Source organism: Perissodus microlepis, chromosome 7, assembly GCF_051167445.1.
Source record: "Perissodus microlepis isolate ML-2025 ecotype Zambia chromosome 7, ASM5116744v1, whole genome shotgun sequence".
NCBI lineage: Eukaryota > Metazoa > Chordata > Actinopteri > Cichliformes > Cichlidae > Perissodus > Perissodus microlepis.
In genome coordinates, this window is record NC_140467.1 from 25,232,745 (window position 1) to 25,260,152 (window position 27,408).

The window sequence follows — 27,408 nt, forward strand, 5'->3', positions numbered from 1 at the left end:
AATTTATTGGTGTACCATTTGTTTATATAGTAATAGCTCATATGCATATAAATGTACAGAGTCTGTGGTTCTCAGGACTTTGAGTTTTCATTCCAGACATTTTTAGATTTAAAATATAAAGTCATTCCCAAATCTCAACAATGTAAATATGATGAGATGATGTGGAAAGAGCACATTGTTTCTTTAGATTCATGTCTTGACTCTGATTCAATCTGCATAGCTTTTTAAATCAAGTAAAAATGATCCAGTGCTTGAATAAGGATTCAGTCCCTTTTAGTGCATATACTATGTACATGTTGGTAACATTCACTCAACTAGGCTGTTGTTAACTTGTGGTTGTTTCACTTATTTTGGTTCTCAGTCTGATGCGCATGCAAATTAGAACAATGTGTGTGAGAGTGCTGCACAAACAAAATGAAACCTCTTTAACCTGTCCCAGCTGTCATAAGGCTGAATGCAGGGTGCAACCTAGACTGAGGCCAGTCCATCACAGGGTTGCTAACCAGTGCACTACTGTGCCACCTCAGTGTAGTGGGGTCCCAAGATATGATGGAAAAACATAGAGGGGTTATTAAACCATTAACCAGGTCCAGTTATCCTGCTTTTACTGCTCAGCTGACTTTTAGTTAGCATTACATGATGTACTCACATACTGAAAGTGTGTGTGCGTATGTGCCTTTGCGCGTGCATGCATGTGTGTAAACAGCATGAAAGGCCCAGCACTTTTCCAGAAAGGGACATGGACAGCAGAACCTCATTACATTTTAAAGGAGATTCCCATTGAATAAATACACATGTAATCTAACAATGTTTCACTGACTCCTTACAGAGCACTGTAACCATACAGAGCATTCAGATATTTACTGTGTAATGTAGACTTTTCACTGCTGTCAAAGCGTAATGTTATTACTTATCAGACAAAAAGAAGCAAATGTCTGAATGTGATGGAAATGGTATCACTGAGCTTTTCCACTTGGTCTGTTGGTGTGCTGTGAACTTCTGACAGGCTCAGTTTGTCTATGCCTTTATCTCTCACTCCCCCTCAGCACTCATGTTTTTGTCAGTACTTAAAACTAGGTTAAGTCAACAAAAAGTTGACCATAATGTGTGCATAAATGTGCACTTGCACATTCTCTCTCTCTCTCCCCCCTCTCTCTCTCTCTCTCCCTCCCCCCTCTCTATGTGAGTGTATAAAAATCGGCTTGAAAATGTTCTTTTTAACCAGAAAAAATATGTTCATGTTTACAGGAAATGATAATATGAAAATTGGAGACCATTAGATCATTAAGGTATTCTTTTTAGTCTCAGTGATGTGGTTAAAATTGACCTTTTCTCCCCAGCCACAAGACTGTGCCCTTTGGACCTGTCTTCCTTTGTTAAATTTCCTGTCAAGAGAAGGAGTTCCATCTGACTTCCTGTTGGATTGTGACATTTCCTGTGATGTGGAAGGAGGGGGGTTGGTACTTGCCTTGCAAAGGCCTTTCAGCTGTTTAAAGAAACAGGATGCAGGACACTGCATAGGCCACACTAGGAAAAACTCTGCTGAAAAATTTATCAGCTGACTGTGCTGTGTTACTGAGGCTACAGACTTCAAATATCAGTTCAAATGTTGTAGCAACAAAATGGATTCACCAAACGATAAGAAGGAAGTTGGATAGAAACCTTGACAAGATTTAAGATTTATTTGTTCCCACAGCACAAAATACACAAAGATACAAAAAACTTTAATTGCATTTCTGTTAACTTTTACCCACACTGATAAATTGTGTCATTTCATGGCATTCCAATGGTAAAGTCAGAAAAGCCTAAACAATTGGGTTTGTTTTGCCTTTTAGGAAGGCAGAACCATTCATGCTTCACTAGCAACACAAGCAAGCAATTTATTTATATAGGACTTTCAGACAACTCCCAGCTGAAAACAAAGTGCTGTACACTTGACATGACAAACAAAAAATCATTAATTACATTAAATTAAATTAAAAATAAAAATCAGCACATTAGATAAAATGAAAGAAGTAAAATCATAACTGCAACACAATACTTTGTGTTTGTAGTTTGTATTTAAAAACACTGCTGCAGCCTGGTCAGTGTTCTGTTTGTGACTTATTTAGTAGGGCGCAAATACACAATAGTGGCAGCAAAGTTTATAATGTTTTACACTTTTCCTACAGTTTAGATTCAGTTTAGATGCCTGCAGTTTACAGTTTAGATTCCTACATCTTCGTTGTTAACCTTGGGTTGGTGGGGCTGCTCTGACTTCCTGGGTTGGGAATCCTAGTTGTGGTAGTGTCACAGATGAAGATTCCAACTTGATCTAGACCTTATGTTGTGGGCCTATTGCTGGCCTGAGTCAAGACCTCTGAATCTTGTTGCTCATCTGGGTTGATTGATGCTAAGTTTATATTAAACATGTTTTCAGTCAGCACAGCTTAGATGGCCGCTGCAGAAAGCAAAGAGCACACATTTGGACAAAATGTTTTCCTGTTCTTGATTCGAGCAACAATTGCAACAATTTTGGTGGTTTGAACTCACTATTTGCTGTTTGCTTTGGTTTTCATTTTTAAAAGTAGCAGTTTAGTTGTGCTGTGTTGTCAGCAGTGTGCTTTTCTTCCTCTGCTCTAAACAGGGACTCCGTCCCGAACTCTGTCGACGATGTCTCTGTCCATTCGCCCAGTCAGACGCCTTACCTCCAGATCCATCACTAGGAGCCAGAGCTTTACTGGAGTCAATACCCACGACAAACCTTACCGGTATACACATGCATACATACACGCAAAAATCCCTCCTAGCCATGTGTTTTTTTCTAGTGTAAAACGGCTTGTTTACGTACTATCTTGTACTTATGTGTAATAACTTGTCATAAGGACAAGTGTCTCTTTAATGTGATATATTGATGGTCTGTGACATGCTGAAATTTCAATCATCAATTTGATTGATCATCAGTGTTTGTATATGAGCCGTGAGCTGTACAACGCCCAGGTCTGGTCTTGAGGGATGTTATGGCGATCTCATAACTTTAGGTCAGGACTTCTAATGACTTGGTGTTTCTGGTGCTGCAGGAACCTTGTGGTGTTCAGCACTCCTGGTCTCAGCAGGAAGCCCAGCAGAGCAAGCAGATTGTTTACTATGTCGATCAAGGCCAACCCCCCACCGAAGGTTCCTCAACCAGAGCGACTGGATGAAGTGTATGAAGCACTGAAGAAAGGCCTTCAGTGAGTATACACTCAACAAATGCATTTCAGAGAGAGAGAGAGCGATTACGAGTGTGTGTGTGTCTGTGTTCTCAGGTCTTACCTGCAGGTTCATCAGATGGACTTGGACACACTTACCAGACAGATAAAAGAATCAAAGAGGAACTCTAGACTGGTATGTTGTTACTTTTGGCCCAGCATAAGAATAGATAAAGTGAGATAGTTTCAGTTGCCGATGACTTGATGTTTTCTGCCTTGCAGGGTTTCCTGTATGAGCTGGACAAGGTGAGCTGCTTTGAATCCTTCAGACAAGCTCATATTAGAAATAAGTCAATTTTAATATTACTTATTGTTTTAAAATCCTGTGAAAGCTTAGTTATAAATGGAACAAATGCAAAGAATAAATGTGACTTTCTAATTTCCTTTAATCAGCAAGTGAAGGTGACTGAGAGGTACATTAGAAAACTGGAGTTCCACCTCAGCAAGGTAAGACCAGCTTGATTTCCTGACATGTAAGAGTATAGTTGTGAGATGACTTTTTGTATGACTTGCTAATTACATTGCTCTTTGTGCACAGGATGAACAGATGCTGAAAAACAGTTTGATAGAACATATTTTCTACAGCTGTCGTGGCTGTGTTTCTGTTATGATCCTGCATTCGTCATTTTTAAATTCGCATTGTTCATTAGTGTATACTTGATATTGTAACAAACTAGTGATCAGTATACATACATCAATATATTTTTACTTTGTTATTATGGAGTACTTTTTTTGGAATTTGACATGAAAAATGAAGTGAAGCAATTTTGAACTAAGGCTGTACGTGTCAAAATGTAGAACAAGTAGAGCGCTGTGACTGCTTTTGGGATACAGTCTTTTGCTTGTATACGTGTCATTGTGCACAAGCAAAAGACTGTAGGGTGGTTGTAACGCACTTTCTAGTGGCCACTGTCTGGATTACTAGTTGGATGATGAGGTTGTTTTTAATGGTGCTTCACCTTCACCGGTGCTTCATCCAAAATAATATAAAGTGGACTAAAATGACCAGCTGCAATGTTAGTACATTTTTACCAACTCAACGTGAAACATTTATTTATTTATTTATTTTGCTGTGGTTACTACACGGAGCTTGTATTAAGCTGTGATGTTTAAGCACACAGCTCCCTGTCACTGCTGGACAACCTTACTGTCTAGAACAAGACTGGCTTTGTCTTAAATTCTACTCTCAAGTGAAGTTGCTGTGAGCTTTTCCTCTCTACTCTCAGATTGAGGAGTTTTATGAGTCCTACTGCATGCAGAGGAGACTCAGGGATGGAGCCAACAAGATGGTGAAAGCGTACACCGCTTCCTCAGGAAGTAAGGAGGCCAAGGAGAGTTTAGCAGAAGCCAGTAAAGGATACAAGGAGTACACAGAGGTAAAAAAAAAAGAAAGTACAAAGGCATGCAGTGGAAAAATGTTTTAGATTAAACTGAGAAAATTGCTAAATGTCTAATTATTCTTGTAGAAGAAAGGAGCCATTGCACGACCAAGTACTAATAGGGAGTAGCGCTGTAAGTAAGACTGTACAGAAAAGACTGCCTGAAGGTCTCCATCTTTTCATTCTCTTTAGAACATGTGTGTGTTGGAGAATGACTTTGAGAACCAGCTGGGGAAGTTCCACATAAAGATGAAGGGTAAGAAGTAGAGATCATGTGGTGATATGATTACACAAAATCTTAAATAGAGGTAGCAACTCAATTATGACATACGTTATGTGTGTGTTCCTTCTGATATGACCCTTAATTAATTGCAATGTTTTGGGGGGGTTTCGCAGTTTGGCAAAATGCTAAGTCTGTTTCCACTTGTTCTTTTTTTTAGGTCTGGCAGGATTTGCTAGATTGTGTGCTGGTGACCAATATGAGGTTTGTCTCACCCGCCAAACCCTCCATTTTTCACTCTGAATTCATGGCAACAATATAAATATGATTAAAACGCTAAGAATATGGATGTCATGTTACCAGATATTTAGGCTGTGGTATTAGCTTGTGACGACACCAGAATCAATGACTGTATCTTTCAGTACCAAAATTCTGATAGTATGTTGTCACCTGAAAAATCAGCATTAAGATATAAGAAGGCAATAATTTGGATGTTGAATTGAAACTCACTCACTTTGAATTCTTTGAACAGATCTGGATGTTGCTCTTTTATGCATTTTGCTAAATAGGACAGGATTTCCTCCCTTGTTCTGAAAAGCGCAAGGCATCGTTTGTATTACATTTTGTGAATCTATTATCTACCATTGGTCATGCAGAAGAGACTTGAAGAGATTTTGGCAAACTGTCAGGTGACTCAGGTGGGGAAAGCAGTGCGCCACTTGGGTGAAGCACTGCTGACCACAAGGATATTGTCGGGAGGTGGAAGGAATAGTTCAAGGACCTTCTTAATCCTGCTCATGTCTTCCATAGAGGAAGCAGAGTCTGGGGACGACAAGGATGATTCATCCATCACTTTGGGTGAGGTCACTGATTTAGTTAAACAACTCCTTGGTGGAAGGGCCCCTGGGGGTGGATTAGGTTTGCACTAAGTTCATGAAAGCTCTGGATGTTGTAGGGCTCTCTTGGTTGACATGCTTCTCCAATGTTGCATCGAGATCAAGGCCAGTGCCTCTGGATTGGCAGACCAGGGTGGTGGTTCCCATCTTTAAGAAGGGGGACCGGAGGGTGTGCTTAAACTATTGGGGATCACACATAGCCGGATATATGTTGGACTCATTCACGGTGAGCGTTGGACTCTGCCAGGGCTGCCCTTTGTCACCAATTCTGTGCAGAATTTTTCTGGACAGAATTTCTAGGCATAGCCAAGTGCCGGAAGGCTTCTACTGGAGCGATCTTAGGCTACGTTCACACTGCAGGTCTTAATGCTCAATTCCGATTTTTTTTTTTTTTTTTTTTTTAATCAAATCCGATTATTATTTTTATTTATTTTTTGGTCTGGTTGTTCACACTACAAATAAAATGTGACCGCAAACGCGCTCTAGTGTGAACCCTCAAAGCGGCCCACATGTGCAAAAGAAGACATCACACACAACGAGCTGTTTAGACCCAGACCCAACAATACTGTTTGACTGATGGCCGTTAATATAAAGACTTGTTTCGAACTTTACGTTTCCCAATTTTGCTTTAAGTTATAAAGTTATTTTGCTATTTACATATGGCCTAATGATTATCCTTATTGCTGTTTTAGAGAGGAGCGGCGCTTCAAAGGATAGCTGCAGATTTCTGTCAGAATCTGCAGATTATACAGTACAAATAAAATGTTCACATTCCTCCAACGTTGTCTTCCCAACAGTTTCACTGGATGGCCAGGAAGCGTTCACAATGTCTTCTCGGGCGCTTCTCCGGTGCTGATAATTGGCGCCTGTCTTGTGTCAGTGACGTAAGAGTCGGATTTAATGCGACATGACCGTTCAAACAGCAGTCGCTTTCTGAAACATCAGATATGTATCCGATTCAGTACCACATACGTCAGTGACCTAGTTCGGATTGAAAATATCACATTTGTGCTGTTCAAACTGTCATACTATGATTGGATATGGGTCGCATAGGGTCAGAAAAGTTGGATTTGGTGCGCTTTCGCCTGCAATGTGAACGTAGCCTTAGAATCTCATCTCTGCTTTTCGCAGATGATGTGGCTCTGATGGCTTCATCATCACACTGGAGCGATTCACAGCCAAGTGTGAAGCAGTGGAAATGAGAACCAGCACCTCCAAATCTGAGCCCATGGTCCTCAGCCGGAAAAGGGTGAAGTGCCCACTCCTGGTCAGGGACGAGTTACTGCTTCACTTAGGGTAGTATCTCGGGTTTTGTTCAGAGTGAGGGCAGGGTTGAGATCAACAGACGGATTGGTTCTGTGGATGCAGTCATGCGATCGCTGTACCAGTCTGTCGTGGTGAAGAGAGAGCTGAGTGCAAAAGTGATGCCCTCACCGGTCGATCTACGTTTTTACCCTCCTCATCCATGGTGACGAACTTTGGGCAGTGACTGAAAGAACAGGATTGGCTTCTTCAGGCGGCAGAAATTGGCTTTCTCCGAAGGGTGGCTGGCCTCTGCTTTAGAGATGGGAGTTCGGCCATCCAGGAGGGGCTCAGAGTAGAGCTGCTACTCCTCCACATCAAAAGAAGCCAGTTAACGTGGTTCGACCATCTGACAAGGAGGCCTCCTTGGTGAGGTGTTCCAGGCATGTCCCACTGGGAAGAGGTCCCGGGGAAGACCCAGGTGACCCTGGAGAAATTTCTTTCAGCTGGAGGAGGTGGCCGTGGTTTCTCTGCTTAGGCTGCTGCCCCCTGACAGGCCCCGGATAAGCAGAAGAAAATGGACAACTGGTCATCCACCTTAGAGTATCAACTTTCCTATCAAGGGGCAATGCTGTTGTAGCAGCTACACTAGTCGCCATCTTCCACCTGTGGTTTTTCTTCTGCTTGTGGCGTCCTTCTCCTTCATCATGATGTAATGATTAGAGCCCAACCAGCATACAGTGCTTGGAAAAAGTATTTGCCCCCCCCTTTTTTTTCTTTTTTGTTTCTTCTCATATTTGTGACTCTTCACACTAATTGTTTCAAATTATAAATGGAAAGGTTCTTCCAAAGCACTTTTCTGAGCTCTCAGAGCTTTCCATACAACATGCCTCATTTATCCATTCACATCCATCCATAGAAACACAATTGAAAAATAAAAAAATGTAATGTTAGACAAAGGTAATCTGAAATAATACAAAATGGAGTTTTTAAATGTTCATTTCATTTATTAAATGAAATGATCAAAGTCTACCTGCCCTGTGTGAAAAAGTTAAAGCCCCCTCATTAAATCTTGAATTAACTGTGATTAACCACATTATTTGGAAAGCTGAGTTCAATTTCACTAGCCCCACACCCAGGCCTTACTACTGCCAGACCCGATAAATCAAGAAATCACTTAAATATAACCTGTTTGACAAAGTGAAGCAGGTCTGAAGATCTCAAAAAGCAACAACTCATGCCATATTCTAAAGAAACACCAGAGAAACAAAATCACTGACATCTATAAGTCTGGAAATGGTTGCAAAGCCATTTCCAAAGGCTTTAGTAACCATAGTGAGACCAATTAACCACACATGGAGAAAACTTGGAACACTAGTGAACCGTTCCAGGAGCATCCGAGACCACATTAATGACTCATCTGGGAGGTCACAAAAGAACAAAGGGAAACGTCTGAAAAACTGCAGGTCTCACTTGTCTCTGTTAAGGTCAGAGTTCATGATTCAACAGTAAGAAAGAAACTGGGGGAAAATGGCATCCATGGGAGAAATCAAGGAGAAAACTACTGCTAACCAAAAAGAACACAAAGGCTCCTTTGCTCATTTGCCAAAACACAACTTAATGATTGACTTGTGGGAAAATATTCTGTGGACTGATGAGACAAAATGGTTTGACTCTGTTACATTTGACATAAAACTAACACATCGTTTCATGAAAAGAACACTATACCAACAGTTAAACATACTGGTGGGTCTGGGGCTGCTTTGCTGCTTCAGGACCTGGATTACTTGCTGTAATTGATGAACTATAAATTCTGCTCTCTAATAACAAATCCTGAAGGAGAATGTCTGGCTTATCAGTTCATGCCCTGAACCAAATGGCCTTAAAGTCTGGACCAATTGAGATGCTTTGACATGACCCTTAAACAGGTCATTCATGCTCAGAAGCCCTCCAATGTGGCTGAGTCAAAACAGTTCTGCAAAGAAGAGTGGGTCAAAGTTCCTCCATGGTGATGCGAAAGATTCATTGCCAGTTACTAACACTTGTCTGTAGCACATGTTATATGTAGTCATTTTTTCTCGTTACTAAGTTTTTTTTAGTCCTTTTTAAAATAACATCGCTACTTATTGTTGCCACCCTGCTGGGCAGGCGATGTCCTCTGGTGCATCAGCATGATAGACTGCATAGTGCACACAAATGACAGAATGAAAACTGCTGTATGAATGAGTCATTGTGGCTTGTATTGTAAAGGTGTGTTAAGTATTCACTAAGCAATATTAGTATTTATACAGCAAATTGCTATATAAATAGTAAACCATTTAGACTTATCGCGGTTTTGAGAAGGGTTTGTCCAGTGCCTGTGTGAAAACACTGCTTTAGCTGTTCCCTGTGGAGTTATCTCTAAGTGTACACAGCAGCAGGTCCTGTGTGATTGTGTGTATGATCAGTTATGAAATTAGAGGGATACTTACTTAGTAACTTAACCTTGCACATTCATGCTCTAGCCATTGACATTTATAGCTATGTAGTTAAGATGTGAGTTGTCAATTCTTTTCAACCCTGTCAGATTAATCTGAGCTTTATGAAAATCATCACATGATAATAAATATATATAGATATAGATAGATAGAGATATCTATCTCTATCTATCTGCTCAAACTATCAATAATTTTGAAGTAGCCAACCGGATTTTCTGTATTTTAAAATTAATTTATTATTCATCTACTTGTATAACCCTGCGTATGTGTTTGTATGTTTTTGCATATGTGTATGTTTCAGATCTTTATGAAGTATGGTCGGCAGCGGTGGAAGCTCCGGGGGAGAATAGAGATAAATGCTAAACAAGTGTGGGACAGTGAAGAGATTGTATTTCAGCCACTCATCAACGAGTTCCTGTCTGTGAAGGTCTGTCACTCAGTGTGTTGTGGTTTGTTTTTGTTTTTTTTGTTTGTTTTTTTCCCCTTTAAATTTGTAATTTTATTGATACTCAGTTCTGGTTTGGGTCATTGACTGCTTCATCTTATGTAAAAAGTCATAAAAATAATGCATCTAAAAAAAAAAATCCGAGCGTCATGAATATTTTTTTTTTTTTTTTTTTTTTTTTTTTTTTTTTTGTTACATTTTCTTCAAAACTGAAAAAATCACTTATTACATAAATAAAGTTTACTTTCTTGTATTTGTTACATGTAAAGCAAAATATTTTAGGCTTTTTTTGTTTACATTTTGACCAATCATAGTTGTAGTTAATCTAAAAATTTTAGATGTTGCATTTTTGATTTTCATTATTTCCTAAGACCAATCAGAAAGTACTGAAAAGATGTTAATTCATACAATCAATACTTCATTGGGTCACCATTACTGCATCTGTGCTCTGTGGCATGGGGGCAGTTGACTTTCCCAGAGACATTGTTGAGTGGAGGCTCTTGATGCTCTGACACCAGCCTCAGTTGACTCTTTATAAAGCTGTCCCAAATGTTTCAATTTTCCTTGACAATACTCTTTCTTTTACACCTTCTCAAAACCATCCTTTTCCTTCTAGTCATTAATTAATATACATCATCCATTAATATACATCGTTGCAGTGGCCTTTTTAACCAACAGCAAGTCTTTTTTTTTTATCATCATTTGATCATTTCAAAATGAAATGTACCAATTTCAGAAACTGGATCTTTAATTTTCATGAGCTTTAAGTCATAGTTATCAAAATGTAAACACAAAAAGCTTGAAATATTTCACTTTGCATGTAGTGAATATACAATGTATGAAAGTTTACCTTTTTGAATTCAGTTATCAAAGAATAATACTTTAATATCCTCTGGAACTTCATATTGTCCATTATTATTGGTGAATGTGAGTTTTTTACCCCTCAGCCATAAAAGACACTGTGTGATCCTATTGTGTTATTAATAATATCTTTTCCCAATGACATCAGCACCTTGACAAACTTGACAGTGTACTATTTTCAGCCTGGATGATTGAAACTGACTTGTTGACGGCAAAAAAAAAGATGGTATAATGATCAGACAACATTTCTCTGGTTTCCTAGGTGACAGAGCTAAAGAGCTTAGCCAATCACGTGGTGGTGGGAAGTGTTTCCTGTGAAACAAAGGACCTGTTTGCTGCGCTGCCCCAGATGGTTGCTGTGGATATTAATGACCTTGGGACTATTAAGCTAAGCCTTGAGGTGACCTGGAAGTAAGTTTTGTCAGTCATCTTGTGAGTGTACGAAATCATACTGAGCTTCATGAGTGCTGTAGTGTTTGTTCATTTAAAGGTATCATTAACAGAGCATAATGTAAATATTATTTGATGTTTATTGAATTTATCTTCTCTCTTTCCCATCCTTTATTCCTTTTCACCTCTCTCAGTCCGTTTGATAAAGATGACCAGGGATCGGTTGCAAGCACTGTCAACAAACCACCAAGCATCAATAAGCGAATCTCAGCCATTTTTGACCAGACTCCACCTGACACACCACCTTTACGTGTGAGTTTAGCATTCGCTTTAGACTATTAGTTCTTTGGCTTCAGTCTAACCCTAGAACAATTTGTGTAAAGTTGCTGATTGCTTGTACTTACCACCCATATATTAATGTGTATTATCTTGGCATTCATATACAGATAGTTGGAAAACTAACAAAGACTGTTGGTTTTAACAGGAGGAATAGGCCCACTCACAACAGAAAATAGCTGAAAGGGAAGCTTTACTCTCTGTAAAGTGCTAGAAAACAAAACGCAGGAAGTCAAACAAGGCAGAAATTCATTCACAGAGAAAACCAACAAGGAAGAGCCGATAGGAAAATTATTTTTAAACAGGAAGTAAATGAAGGCTTGACACTTTGTTTGAAAAAACAAACTCACAGGGAAAAATGGGAAATGTTCAGTCTGTAAACACAGATGTGTGTGATGAGCTATGTGAACACAACACTGACAGAAAAATGGAGGAAAAGAGAACTAAATGTGGAAGCAGCACTAACAGGAGAAAGACAGATTGATGAAATGGAAAATGACAAAAACTATAAACATAACATCTAAATTCTAAAGGATAATACCTTTAGGAATAAGGAAAAAAACCTCCCAGACACATGCTAAGCAAAAACACTTATCAGTGTGCTCAGGCCTCTACATTGAGGAAACCAAATTGCCACTCCTTTCGAAGCATGGCACAGCATAGAAGAGCCACCTCAACAAGACTCAGGTGTGCATCTTTATCCGTGTCCACTATGAACAACCATGAGAGGGTGGCGTCCAACACCAACTGTCAGTCACCTACAACATAGTTTTGAGATCCCTTCCCAGTCCTTCAACCCCCACTCGTGTCTTACGTCTGGTGACCTCAATAGGTCACATGATAGCATGGGACAAGGTCTCACAGTGGTTTCACCCAAAACCTCTGGTGGTCATGATCCACGCCTTTTTTCTTTTCTTTTTTTTTTCTTTTTTTTCTTTTTTTCCCCACACCTTGGCTCATGTGATGATGCACATGATTAAACGCCCACTAGGTTTTAAATTCCTGGGATTCTCCACCTCCACCAATCAGATAAAAACAGCCTTTTCCAGAGGGGGGGGAGAGAGAGGAGTCAAGCACAGCTTTAAAAAAAAAAACGATGAGAACACAATGTTTTTTTTGTTTTTTGTTTTTTTAAAAATAACAGATTAAATCTATTCTATAGATTTAATCCACCAAATAAAATTAGAAATCTGTAAATGAGAACATTGAGAGTTTTAAAGGACATTCGAGTTTAGCCAGCAGCCCTCACTATCTAACTGCTCCAATGCCCTTTGTTCCACCTGCTGCCACTTTGATGTCCAGTCTCTGCCTCGGAATCTGACACGGCGGCAGCACTGGCCACTGCTGGACATCTTCAGAGGCACTCTTAGCCAGAGCTGCTCCTGTAGTGACAACTCACCAACAAGGCAGTCCACTGCAGTAAGTCGTGATGAAGTAGACCTCGCGGAGTAGAAACACAGGACCTTCTGGTATATTGATACTTTGGTGTAGAGTAAGCACTAGAATCATAGTCTCCATTTGTGTGCTTATGGCTTCATGGAGCCATGACAGATGTGTGAAAGGTTTCCTCATGCATCTCCATGGCTCTCTAATTATAATATTTAGACCCCCACCCTCCGACAGAGCTGACTACTGTTAGCCATCATCAGTGCCAGTTTATGATGATGATCTTTAGACTTATAACTCCTTCTAGCCATTTCACACAAGCACTGAAGCCTTTAGCTTTTTACCTCATCAGTATATTTCTCACCCTGCCAGGTAGGGATGGGTATCATTTAGGTTTTATCCGATACCGGTGCCAAACCGGTACTTTTGAAACGGTGCCGGTGCTTAAACGGTGCTCAAACCGGTGCTTAAAGAATGGAGAACACAAAATTGGTCCAAAAACCTCTCATGTTCAGCTGGTTTTTGTTGTAAAAAGATAACAATGTTAGACTTTTCTGCAGCTATGGGGCATATATGGTATCACTCTTGGCTGGAAGCAGTGCTTAAACAATGGAAAAAACACAAACTTTGTCCAAAAACCTCATGTTTAGCTGTTTCCCACTTTCTTTGGTCATTTTAGCCTTTTTGGCCAGGGTGAAGGGAGTATCTGCCATCAAACAAGAAGACAGCCGCATGTAACTACGACGGTGTTTGCTAGTTCACCTTACATGCATTAATGTAATAACGTGGTTAGCCTACTCAACGTAAATTACACACGAACAACATTACGCTACTCACGCAGAGAAGAACGGCTGCTGCTGCCATCATCATCCGTCATCATTTCTGCTACACTGGCAGGGCTAGGGGCCAGGACTCTCCTCTTCGGGTTTTTGCGGGATGTTGCAAACCGGGTCCGATAACAGGCACCACACCCGCAGTAGATGTGCTCGGTGCGAGGTCTCGCAGCAAGCTATCGAATACGGCGCATTTCTCGGCTTTTAAAAAAACGCTATGCGTCGCCAAGTGTTTCATCGGATTTGAGGTGTTACCTCCTTTGACAGTATCACAGTATCAGCTTAAAGCACTTGTTGCAGGCTGCTGAGTTTGCATATTTTGCTGTGAAGTACAGCCAGACTTTTGACCGCTTCGCCTTGGGCATTTTTAATCTGTAGCTCTGCTCTAAAAGAACGTACGTACCTGGACCCGCCTACTATCCTCGGAAACGTAAAATGATTGGCTAGAATCTAAAGTGTATCACAGCTCAGGAAAAAAAAGCACCAAAATAAAGCACCGAAATGTCAGAACCGGTGCCATCATGGCACCGGATACCGGTACCCATCCCTACTGCCAGGTAAAGGTCAGAGGTCACCTTTTCTGAAAATCTTGCAATAACTCAAGAATGAAGACTCCTTATATTTTCAAATCGATACCATAGATATATCTACTAAAAGCAGACTGATCTCAGATGAGTTCGAATCTCATTGTCCTTGACCTCAAGGTCAGAAGTTAGACAACAAGGTGACATAGGATTTTGAAATTGAAACGAAGGGTGGATCTATGAGGAGGCTGAGGGGTAGCACTGGCCAGTATTTTCTTGAATTTTACACGATAGTTGCATAACTCAAAGTTATTCTCTTTATAAATAAATGCTACAGTGTTACAGAGCTAGACTAAGGATGTTGTACTATACTGATATTAAAAATGGCAAGCAAATAGAAAAAAGTTCCCATACAGTCACCTCTGAACCTTTGGTTAACAGGATAACATGCTGACTCTCATGTCTTGCCTTCACCTTACTTTTCACTTTAAATATGTGAGTAAAGGAAGTGTGTCGCTTTTGCTCAAATAATGTACAACCAGGTGCAGTGACTGCTCAGTTTCCTGCCAGCTTGTTGTAAAAGGTCTCCATTTTTTCCCCCTTTTTTGCAGTCAAGCCTTTTAAAATGTGCTGATCTCTTTTAGAACATGATCCGCCTACAGGGAGAGTTGGAGAATGGACCAGCATGGTCTAATTCTTCAGAATCTTCTGATGATTCAACCAGCCCACAGCTGCCTGCACATCCGAAGGTAACACACAACAGATATGGAACTCTCATCTATGACATGATAATATTAAGGATTCAATCTGTATCTCTCTTCCTCAGATTCAGAGGGGCTACAGCTGTTTGAACATTACACAGTAACAAAAGTATTATGAATACAAGAAACTTTGATATGTATTATGTTTATAGTATGTACAGCAGATCATGGGCATGTGTACAGTCTTGTAAAAACTAAGTACATTGCATGATTCAGTAGCTTGAGGAGCCGCCAGTACCATGCACAAATGGTTTCTTTAACGAGCCTCAGTCCTCACTCGGTCTACTCTTTATCCTGGTCTGGTTTGCTTACTTTACTGTGTTTACTACTTTAACTCTGTGACTCAGTGTGTCTCTCTTTCCAGGCAGTGGTGGTGACACCAGACATCCAGCCAGTTGGACAAAGGAGTTCCCTCCTTCAGCCTGATGTTTCTTCTTGCTCCGGAAACTGGCTTTCCTCAGCTCAAAATGCCAGTCAGGAAGGTATCAACCTACCAAAACAACCAGCGGAGAGCAACAGGTAGATTAAAAAAAAGTTAATGTTTTGTTTGCACATGAGAACAAAGATGAAATAACATTCTTGTTCTATGGTGAGCTCTATCAACATCTGATATATGAACTATTTTGCAGGCATGAGGAAAAGGGGACAGTCACTGTGATAACAAAGCCTGACGGTGAGGAAGAAGCTGCGGGGAAGCACTCCTCTATGGCACCAGTGGATGTGCCAATAATTACCAGCAGTAACTCTACACTGTACTTACGCTCTCTGAGTCACATTAGTGAAAACAGTGCTGATGGGGTTGTGCTGCCTGTCAGTGAATCGGGGGACGTGATGTCTCTGGTCTCTGGAATCTCAATCAATGACATTGAAATGGAGGTGGCCAGCAGAACTCCCGAGTCACCCACTTCTGCTGACACTGACACAGCTGTTGATGTCACTGATCCCCACCCAGACAGGAAGCAACACAATACATCCACCTCTGTGGATACATCGGCCCCTCTGAGAGCAGGAGCAGACTCTAATGCTGTAGAAAGCGGGGATATGACATATCTAGCTCTGCGGGTGCCAGTGGAGGAGGATATCCCAGCTTCAAGTTCCAACTGCCTGTCTGCTAAGGGCGATGGTCCAGTGGACAGTGGACTAGAGGATGCCTTGGTAGCTGTACTTTCCTCTATAGATGATTATAGAGGACCGTTTTCTGAGCTACAACTACTGGAACAAGAGCTGAAACTGCTGCAGGTTACACTGAAGGTGAGAGTAAAGCATAGTGAGAAACAAGAAAACAGGTTAGTAAAGTACAAAAAACTGCCTTAAGCTAAAAGTACTTTTAACAAGTCCCCAAGTTTAATTTTTCCCCTTTTTGAACATTAAGTGGCAATGATTGTATGTATTTATAAATGTTAGCACAGCTTTCCCGTGCCATTAATATCGAAATATTATTACTGCAAATATTAGTTGTGCAATTACTATATAAGTTTCAGTGGTTACAGTATCTGGTATGCCTCCCTTGTCTTTACAGACAGCATACATTTGAGCTGAATGATTACATGCTGTTCCAACATTATGTGACTATGATTCAAAGAACTCCTGAAAAAACAAAAACTGAAGTGACTGCGTACAGCCTGACTATGGCTTTGTTTGTGAGTGCAGGGTGGGAGGCACAGCCGGTCACCCAGTGTAGTCAGCCTCACAGTGGAAACAGCTCTTGGCAGCTTTGACTTCCTGAATGGATCAGACTGGGAGGAGGAAGAAGAGGATGGTGATAAGAGGAGTAGAAATGGCAGGTCAGTGCTGACAAATGAACTGAAAACCGACCATCCAAGCCTTTGCACACTTCAGTGTAATGACACAGTGACACATACAGTCTTAATCAGTAAGCAAAGAAAGTATGATCTAAAGGTCATTAAACCTGAATCACAGTAATACCAGACACTGTAAATATGCCTACTTCATTTAACATCTACAAACTCCAGTGTATTGGTGTCCTCTGGGCCATTGTATGATCACTGTAGCACAGTTGTAAGCAGGGTCAAACTAACACATAACCTGACTGAAATAATGCTTAAAAATCATATTTTATTTTCTTTGCCAAAGGTCATTAGCTGAATGGCCTTATCCCACAGTTGTGCCTGTATATAACTGAGCTTAATATAAAGCTATTCTGCAATCCTAAAACAAAAAGCAAACTTGGTGGAACTTCTCACAACCAGTTGGATTAATCACTGGCAAAAATGAGTTTAAAACAACAATATAAACTCTGTGTTTTTTTTTAATTTATTTATGGAGTTCATAATGTATTGTACAAAATATGGAATGGAATCTTAATGGTTAAGAAAATCCAGAGCAATTTCTGTACCCAAGAGACGAGGCTGGAACAGTACTGAATAGCTCTGACTGTCAGCCAGTCAGATTCATTTACCACTTACTGAACTGAAACTCATCAAAAAGTATTATTCTTCTTGGGAAATTATCAACTGTGTGTCTTCTGCACTGTGCATCAATAGCTTGTCAGTGCACAATTCAAAAGCCAGTGAACTTTTGCACCATAGATGATAACTCCATTATATTGCAGGAACTGAACTAGCAACAGTGTCGTAGTAGTAGCCTTCCATTATAATTAATTTTTTAATATAGCAAGGCGCTGCTAACGTGCGTTCTACATAGATTTATTCTCTGCAGTCCAGACACATCTCCCAGTGAGAACCTGAATTGAACTGAAAAGAAAAAGGCCTGATGACGTGTTACCTCCACAAGCACAGCATGTGGTATCCTCAGTTCCCAGATGCTTAGTGTTCATAAAAGGAGAGTTGATGCATGACGATGGTAAACTACTTTTTGAAATGTTGCTATATCAAATTCAATATAAGCATATTTGATATGTTATCCTTCAAAACCATCAACACACAGTAACAGTGTATTATGCTGTCTGTCATACGCCTTTTTTTTCTTTTTTTTAACTTCCCTGTTGTATTTGACCAAGTCTGGGTTTTAATGTTGAGAGCCTTTTTTCCATGGACAGTACATTTAAACCGTATTGAACTTTATATGGATAAAACAGCGTTAATGGAAATGTTATGTAACACTGGATGTTTTGTGTGTGTGTGTGTGTGTGTGTGTGTGTGTGTGGAGGTCTCTGCTGGATAGAGGCTGGGACAGTCCTTCCTCCTCCAACGTACCCCTAACCACAGGCTGCACCACTCTAGACTGCTGCCTGGTGGTCCATTTGAGGAACTGCAATGCACAGTTGTTGGTAAGAGATCTGCAACACTATCCTCATGTTATTAGCCAAACTCATATGTAGCTACCTCACATTCTCATGGCACATCGATACCTTAAGTTCACTCTGCTCTCATCTACGGCTGTGGGTAGTGAATAATTAAAAATTTCACCGATGCAAGTCATGGGAATTGGCTTCCTTTGAACGGTGTCTATGCTCAGCCTTAGAGATGGGCTGAGGAACACAATCTGCATCATAAGGAGTCAGTTGAGTTGATTCAGGCATCTGACTAGGATGGTTGCTGAACATCTCCTCGGAAAGATGTTTTGGGCAGGTCTGACCAGGGGAACTCCGATGAAAACCCAGTCAAGGTTATGTTTACATACAGTCAATACCATTATTTTCTTTTTTTAAATCCATTCAATTGGCATAGTGTTTGATAGTTATGTAATCATAGTTTCAGGATGCCATTGAAAAGTATTATTCACTCACTGATGAGTTAAAGCAGTAGCAGCTGTGAGGGCTGTTGTATTGCTAATTGTAATATTGGTCACTTCTTTTACAAGTGTTTTGTTTTGTTTGTTTTTAAGCGTCTGGGCAAGTTTGGTCCTCTGAGGTGTGGAGAGATGTATGCCTTGGACAGACTGCTGAGAGAGGCTCGTGTCCTCGAAATCATCCGACGCGTCACCAAAGAAAACCCACAGAAAATCAGACCAGCTACTGAAGGTGATTTGTACCGTTTATGTTCATTTCATGTGCATTTGTTTAAACATCCATAAAGGCATCTATTCAGAATAACTGTATAGACAAGAAAAAGAAGTTGAAGAGGAATTTTCATTAGTGGGAGCATTCCTTCTGGAGCATAAGGGTGAAAATGTCTGCTTTTGGCTTGGATGACAACTAGTGTAATCAGAAACATTTCATGGGTATATGGAAGTAGAGATTCCACTAAATAATAAGTAATTATGGATTTGTGTCATGCAGCCTGTCAAGAAGGTAAAACAGACTTTACAAGGCACTGATTCAAAGCAAGCTGCAACCTTATACTATTAATAAATTTCCTATGTTATGTATGGCACTAACCCCCAGTATCTTGCTTTCCTACCTTGCTTGTAACGGTCTCCTGTTTTCTGTTTGTCAGTTATCCCGGCTCTAGGTCTGTGTCTGGGTGCTGTGTCGCTATGGCAAGAATGTGTGGGACAGGGTAGCATGTACAGCGTCTCTGCTGAAAGGTTCCTGAATACACTGTCGACAATCTACGCTGGTTTACTGCCTGAAAGGGCCGAAGCAGGTAAATCATCATTAGTGGGTATACTGCACATGCTGGTATGTGGAGCATATTAACATCTGTGTTTGTGTGTATGCAGTGTTCTTGTGCCTGGTTGAGCGTGTACTGGATCAGAGGTTACCACGACGAGGAAGCAGCAGGGACAACATGATGGTGACGTTGTTCCAGCTGTGGAGCTACTTGGACTCGAATGCTGTCAGTGATATGGACACACACATCATTGAACTGGCAAAAGAGGGTACACACACACACACACACACACACACACACACACACACACACACACAGGATAGGTCAGATACATACTCGTTAAATGTTTAAGACCAGATTTACTAATTGTCAGTGCCAGTTCAAAACCTTCTTTTCATTTTAATAAGCATTTACACATTTGATACTGTGCCACAGTATCAGGTTGTGGTGTGTGGGAGAGAAAGAGAAAGGTACCAGATGCTCTCATTTTCACTTCCAAAGCTGTGAGTATACTGTTAGCATGGCAGGTGTGTGTATGTGTGGTAGCCTACTATTTCCTGCTCTTTCCAGATGTATGTATAAAAATTTATTAAAGTGAACATTTTCATAATTGACAACAAAAATATCTACAATTTTATAACTAAAAGTTTTCATATTTTTATTTTCAATGAAACATTTGCATCTGCACATCCTGCAGGTCAGCTATTACAAACTGAGTTCTGGTTTGTTCCACAGTAGAGATTATAATATCTTAGCCCTCTGAAACCTGTTGATGCTTTATCAGCTACCTCTCTGAATTCCCATGCTGTTTCCAAAGAGGATCACGTGTGTAAAAACCTGCATTTGCAATGTTATTTTTGTCATTACATTACTTGATCCATCTTGAAGAATTTTCCACTCATTTCCGCAATAATCTGCAGTTGTGGCACGAAGCTCTGTTGCTCTGTTTATTAGATCAGGCCCATGGAGTGTGCTGGAAGCAACAATCCAGCCAGGCAATTGCCTGATTTGTTCCTGCATTAGTTAAATGCAATGTAGTAGGGCAGTTAGCAGGAGAAAGACTATGTTATGGTCCAAAAGTTTTGGATATATTTCTCATTACAGCTCAGCTGTGTGATGTGTACGAGGTTTCAGGGCTGTTGTGTAAAAATGGCTTAAAAGGAAAAACAAAAGAGTAAAACTTGTGCTATTAATAACCTCCAATAACCTTCCTTCAACAGTATGGTTGGTACAGAACCTGGCGTCATCTGACCAGGATGTGATTGTCAATGCTCTACGCCGCCCTGCAGAGTGCAGCCTGAGGAGAGAAGGAATTCATGCCGTGGCCAAATTACTAAAAGATCCTCGGGGCAAAGTGTCTGCCTCTGCCAGCTCTGTACTGAGAAGCCTCGCTGCTCAGCCCAGACAGAGAAAACAGGTGAGGTGTGTGTGTGTGTGTGTGTGTGTGTGTGTGTGTGTGTGTGTGTGTGTGTGTGTGTGTGTGTAAAAGATTTTCAGGGTTTTTTTTTTTTTTTTTTTTTTTTTTTTTTTTCTTCTGTAAAATGGTTACCTGCTAAATTGTCCTAATTGTTTTCTTTCTGAATAGCAAAAGGACCTTTTGATCCTGCTGTATATAGACCTGTGCATGGTGTGTGCTGCAGAATCCAGTAACAACCCCATAATTGGTGTATCAAAGCCTGGAAACATTTTGTGCATCTTGTCCTTCTCAGGCTTTGGTCAGCTGTCTGGAGCTGCTGGAAGATGAGAATGTGGACAATCGAGTGTGTGGATGCAAAGCTTTAGCTTGTCTCAAGGTACAAAAAAGCGCAGAATTTATGCTATTATCCAAAGCTGCTGTTCTGATTTAATAAAGGTGACATTTAAACACCTGTCTGTATGTACTCTGTTTGGGGTGTATTATACAAAATGCATTTGTCACTGTATTCATTCTGCTCTTATTCCAGGCCAAAGAAAGCATTGATCAGTTGGTGTATCTCTGCCGGGCAGACAAGGAAGAAGTACGAGATGCTGCCAAACAAACACTGCTAGTGCTTGGTAATAATAACCTTCATATTATTTACAATAGAACAGCAAGACTAACTCTTTTCAGACTGTAGTTTGGATTTTATGGTTGGTTATACTCCATTTCTATTATGTTCATTTTACTCTGACATTCTAAAATGTAATGATGCACTTCTGTGCAGACTGTCGAGGTTTGGGAATTTCTAATTGGATCCCAACTTATCTGTCTCAGTATTAATAGTATTTGACATAATGGTCACTTAACTGGGAGTAATATTGACCTGCACTATAAAATGAGAACCTTTTTAATATGCCTTGATGCAAATGTTGAGAATAATGCACAATTAACAGTAACGTAACTGTAAGTGTTCTGATCCATTTGTTTTATTCTGTTCATTCATCTATTTGTGGCATTCATCTACAAGTTGATAATTAAGGCAGACATAATGAAATCTATATTTTATTTTCTTCCATTTGTCTTTGATCAGTACAGATGTCTTTGGAGAAAATTAACACATCCATCCAGTCTTTTCCTCCTTTAATTTATTTCTTACATTTTCTTTGCTCTTCCATTCATGTTGTGGAGCAGGTGAGGAAGGGAAGATGGCCCATAGACACGTGGAGACATCTCAGGACAGCATCTCAAGACTTTTTGCACCAGGAAGCATGGCCAGCACAGCTTTTTAACACAACACGCACACAGACGGTTACAGCGGCTGAAAACAAAAATTCAGTGACAACACTGGAGAGTATAATGTCATTTTTGCAATGCTTTGACATGGTGTCACAGGAATATAGGGTATACTGTCCTCTTCAGCTACGACTGTAGCTAAAAACATAAAGAAAAAGATTGTGTTAAATGCAGTATATATCCTGTCAGAACAAAACTCAAAGGGACAGAAACTCCAACACTGGCTGCAAACAAGAAATGCATCAGACGTCTTAATAATGTAAAATATTCATCTACATCATAAGTCAAAAGCTTTTCAGAGTCACCTTGTTTATAATTATTTTCCTGGGTCCACAAATGCGCAACATGTTAAATCTTTATACTGTTTACTTACTGCTACTACTGTTTCTTTGGATGCTCTAGAAAGCTGTGGTTTTTACCAATGATATTACAGTCACTACACTAAGAGTCATATCCCAGTGGGGGTTAGACTTCTGCTATTACATGAAAATGTGTTTTCTTAATGGGTGCTGCTGTCTCTAGCCTAGCTTAAAGGCTGCTTGGACGATCTCTGCACATGTCACTGTCAAAGTAACTATTTACTGTACTTCTGCTTGCTTGCTACTGAATAGATCTGAAGCCAAGTCCAAATGATTTTTTTTTTTTTTTTTTTTTTTTTTTTTTTTTTTTTTAAATAGGACCACATTATAGACTGCATATGAATGATGGACATGGTGATGTCAGACGCCACATTATGAAGTGTAAACTTTGGCATTCTTGCCACTGCCATGTTAGCTTTTTGGAGCAGGAATTTGCTAACTTTAAACTACTAAACTCTAAGCTAACAACTAAGCTTGTTTAGCTAGCTGGATTTCTAAACTGCAATGCACAGACAAGTCTGGTAAGTAGTGATAAGTAACAGAATAAGAACATACTAAAATTACATTTACCAACACTGCCACATAGATTTCTCAGGTGGTCTGTAGCACATACTTTATTAGCTCAAATATGGCAGGTCCAGTTTAGTAACTCCACTTGGTGGACGTGGAACTTAAGCAGACATCTATTAGGTATAACTCCCTGTGCCAAGACAGAGTGTCAAAGTGTAATGAACATGTCATGGAGGATGAATGACAACCAGCCCCTCCCCCACTTATAGTTATTGCAAACCTGTTTATTTCTGCTCTGAACTGGGACATTTTAACAGGGAAATCTATGGGTGGACTTGCCTTTAAGCATCAAGTGAAGATTAGACAAACTACAGCTTGTGGAACGTCTGCAGTGATGGTTACCATTTAGCCCACGTTTTTTAAAAAGAAAAAAAGTACATACAGTGCCCATCAGACACTTTATTATGGTGTTGCTTGTAAATCTGCCTTAATGTTGCATTATTTGCTTACCAGAATTTGACATTTTTACAGATGAAATGCTATAAGAAGCATATTTTTTTTTTTTTTGCAAAGTGTTCTTAGCTAACTGTGAAGCTATTAAAGTATATTTACACGTAAAAGCATAAATTAACATGTCTAAACTGAAGATACTGCTTTTTATGACACGATATTGAAAATGAGCTCTGTCAGTGTCGACGAAGTAAACACAAGGAACACAGACTGACGGAAGAGGTGCAGGATGACTTTACACCTGAACTTTTTACACGGTGTATTCTACATGGCAACACATTCTAATCAAATCTCACCAAAAACAAAGACCAAAGAATGTAACGCATGAAAAGCTAATGAACAGGACATACTACAGTTTAAAAAGTAGTGTGTCTGTGGAGTTGGTAGATTAACTAAAGACATCAGCCTTCTCTGAGGCAGAGTTCATCGTATGAGCCAAAACACCAAAGTCCAAGAGCAAACCTTTTTGCAAATACAAATACTAAAGCAGAAGTCGACATTCCTTCACTGAAGTGGAAATTCATACTAACTTAAATATGGAAAAAACTTTGGTTTGTTCTTAAAATACACATATTCTTGAATTTAATAATATGCATTTTTTGTATTTCATCACAGAAATGACTATAATATTATGAATGTAAGGTTATTAAGGGATAGAAAAATGGTGTACAAAAATGCTTCAAAGACCATTTAATTGATTAGCAAAGACAGAGTTATGGAATATATCTTGAGATTTTTATTTTTGAGTGCAAAGGAGTACTTACTGTCACCGTAAGCGATGCCGCATCACTGTGCATTAAAATAAGATTTTTAGAGGTTAACGCTTGAGGGCCCTCGTGTGTCTCAGGACATGTTGGATGAGAGCAGCACTTTAGAAAGCAAAGTATGTGATAGTATTATTGGGTTTTTTGTTATTAATGTTAATGTCATGGGAACTAGTTGGTTGGCTCTTTCAACAGAGCTGAAATAAATAAGCTGCTCAGAATTGCGTAATAAGGCTGATGTAGAGAGGGGCAATCTCGGGTAGTGCAGTGAAAGCAGTGAAATCAGAAACAGACTATTACAAAAATGAAGTGACATCTAAACGTCCACTGTGCCTGTAGAAAGTGTGGATCCTGCTATTTATTTTTGATATGTACGCCTCACCTAAACATTACTGCAAACCAAATGCACCAACTTGTAGCAGTGACATTCCTTAACATCGGCAGACTTACTTAGCAAGAAACTGAGCCCTACCACCCAAACAACTGCTCAGGAATAGAAAGATCCCACCTTTGAACCCGATCCGTACACTCCCCTAGATCGCAATCAGATCTGCGGGGTGTCATGGGATCCCTACAGAGAGACTGTCCGCACCTAAATTAGTTGGAGCTGTTTTGGCAGCTTGAGAAAATGCTACACAATATTAGGCAGACCACTGTAATTGTGGCTGACGGATATATATATATATATGAAAATGTTTATTTTCTATCATAATATATATATTATATTAATATTGAGTTTTTAAAAATGACCTTTATTTTTAAAGCACATTAGTTTTTCAACAAACAACAAGGGGGAAAAAAGTGTTTTGTACTTGTGGATCATGCAGGTAATAATAATCTTTGTTTAAATACAGCATGATTCGGACACTGTACTAGGACACAGAGTCTAAACAAACATGTTGTGTAATGTACAGATGACACATATGACTGAAACTGCCAAAGTGTCCAAGTGACTTCAGTTCCTCACTTTAATGCATTCTTATAATAGTTTTACAGTGACACTGCTGATGCTAATGTCACTATACTGCCTTTTCTCATTTGCTAAGTACCATTACTGGAATTTAACTTGGGGCCTACAGCTGTATATCCCAATCTCATACTGTATGACACTAGTACTGTGGTAAAGACCAGTTGGATTAACATTGACAGATGAGCAGTTATAGCTGTGCTATCAGATGGAAGGTCTTGAATTAGACTATCTTTGATCAGAATGTTGCAAGGAAGAGGACTGTCCCTCTACTGCCATCATGGGGTCATACTTGAGTATGTCTACCTGGTTTTGCAAAATTAGATTCCCATCAGCCTCAGCTGTACTCTATACTAAGCAAATTGTAGCATACAGTTACACTAAACTAATTCTGTTAACATTAAACAGAATCAAAATGTTGACTTTGTAATTGTGAACGTTTTTGTTAGCAGTTGCGTTTACCTCAGAATGCTGCTGTGCCTTTTGTAGTGCCTCACTGAACCACTAACTTGGCTATAGCGTCTGCAGGCCTGGTATTTTACTTTTATTGCTTTGTGAGCTTTCATGACAATGTCTGATTTTTCATTGTTATATCAAACTCAGCAGTTGTAGTCTCACTGATGCTTGATGGCAGTTTTTAACAAGAATACTTTTTTTTCTTCTTATGTGTTTCTAGGTTCCAAATTCACTACCTAATGGATTAAGTCCACTTAATCAAATTAATCCAAAGTTGTGAGTCATCGCAATGCATTGAGCGAGCTTTTCTCTCCTGATGGGAGTGGTCCCTTCCAAAATTAGACACAAGTGCCAGATCTTAACCCAACTGAACGGCTGTTAGAGATATTGAACCAAAATGTAGAGATCCAGATGCTCATCAGATCAATTTGACGGAGTATTGAAACTGTTCTAGTTAGATGTATTGATCATGCATGTTACTATTGTTTTCCTTTAATTTGTCACCCATCTGAGGTGAGTTGTGAGGAAAAGCCAACTAAAATGGATTTAAATGGTAGGGATTTGGGCAAACAGATTTAAAACTACAAAAAAGATTTAAACTGTGGGACTTTGGTCTATTTTACTTTATGAAATATGAGCTGGATGTCACATTTTAGTACTTATAGATTCAGAAAAGAGTGTTTTACAGCTGTAGTTATCTTATGCACATCACAGATGCTGAAGGGAGGAAAAAATGAAACAACTTGGAATTTCCTTCAAAGCATCCAAAATGATCTTTGGTTTGATTATACAATTTAAGAAGATCACCAGAATGCACTGTCACTGGAATCCTGTTATAGAGCTGATGTCATGCAGGGAATCACTGTATATATCAATGCTACCACTGTATTTAATGTTCTTACTACACTGACTTCTATAGGACAACAGAAATCTACAGGTGTCCCTTTTGCAATCAAGGCATCTCAGTTTTTAAGTGCCTCGATTTTTTTTATAAGATATATGCAATAAGACAGAAATGAGATACTTTAAGAATGAAGAGAATGTGAAGTGATGAAATCCCACTGCAGGACACACATGTATGCAATTGTTTTTTATCAAGCTTGGGGAATTGTGAAACATAAACAAATGTTTTATTTCTAGTGTTCTGAGATGTATTTTCAAACATTCTTGTGTCAAGTATATTGAAAAAAATATTAAAACATTGTAAGATAGCTTCCTGTGCGATTGATCATCTTTAGATGAAGAGCTCTGTGTATCTGAGTGTTAAACCCCCCCCCCCTCCCCCCCTCCCCCCCCCCACACACACACACACCCTACAGTAGGATTTTAGCCATAGAACACTTAATTTTGGAAGGTGTGTGTATGTATATGTATGTATATATATATATATATATATATATATATATATATATATATATATATATATATATATATATATATACACACATATATATATATATATATATATATATACACATATATATATATATATATACATATATATATATATACATATATATATATATACATATATATATATATATACACATATATATATATATATATATATATATATATATATATACACATATATATATATATATATATATATAAAGCAGGACACAGTTACAGCTCAGATGTGGGTGTATATCTTCAGGATAATGATCCAAGTCATTTCATGCAATAAATGGAAAG

The 27,408-nt window shown here is 39.4% G+C and overlaps 1 protein-coding gene across 6 annotated transcripts in view; it reads left to right on the forward strand.

The window, feature by feature from the left end:
* Positions 1–26,925, forward strand: part of ripor1 (RHO family interacting cell polarization regulator 1) — a 47,935-nt gene extending 21,010 nt beyond the window's left edge. For 3 of the 6 annotated variants that reach the window (XM_084934355.1, XM_084934354.1, XM_084934352.1), the window contains exons 2-24: positions 2,627–2,750; positions 3,060–3,212; positions 3,288–3,366; positions 3,453–3,476; positions 3,624–3,677; positions 4,457–4,606; positions 4,802–4,865; positions 5,050–5,093; positions 9,746–9,871; positions 11,013–11,161; positions 11,335–11,452; positions 14,864–14,968; positions 15,345–15,499; positions 15,610–16,231; positions 16,631–16,764; positions 18,110–18,230; positions 18,788–18,923; positions 19,339–19,488; positions 19,565–19,723; positions 20,676–20,872; positions 21,165–21,248; positions 21,399–21,489; positions 22,046–26,925. In XM_084934355.1, the coding sequence (XP_084790481.1) occupies positions 2,653–2,750; positions 3,060–3,212; positions 3,288–3,366; positions 3,453–3,476; positions 3,624–3,677; positions 4,457–4,606; positions 4,802–4,865; positions 5,050–5,093; positions 9,746–9,871; positions 11,013–11,161; positions 11,335–11,452; positions 14,864–14,968; positions 15,345–15,499; positions 15,610–16,231; positions 16,631–16,764; positions 18,110–18,230; positions 18,788–18,923; positions 19,339–19,488; positions 19,565–19,723; positions 20,676–20,872; positions 21,165–21,248; positions 21,399–21,489; positions 22,046–22,143 (3,111 nt within the window). In that variant the 5' untranslated portion in view covers positions 2,627–2,652 and the 3' untranslated portion in view covers positions 22,144–26,925. Of the gene's footprint in view, positions 1–2,626; positions 2,751–3,059; positions 3,213–3,287; positions 3,367–3,452; positions 3,477–3,623; positions 3,678–4,456; positions 4,607–4,801; positions 4,866–5,049; positions 5,094–9,745; positions 9,872–11,012; positions 11,162–11,334; positions 11,453–12,778; positions 12,896–14,863; positions 14,969–15,344; positions 15,500–15,609; positions 16,232–16,630; positions 16,765–18,109; positions 18,231–18,787; positions 18,924–19,338; positions 19,489–19,564; positions 19,724–20,675; positions 20,873–21,164; positions 21,249–21,398; positions 21,490–22,045 lie in introns of all 6 variants that reach the window. The other 3 variants (XM_084934357.1, XM_084934356.1, XM_084934353.1) reach the window with 3 other exon arrangements.
* Positions 26,926–27,408: the final 483 nt, after the last annotated feature.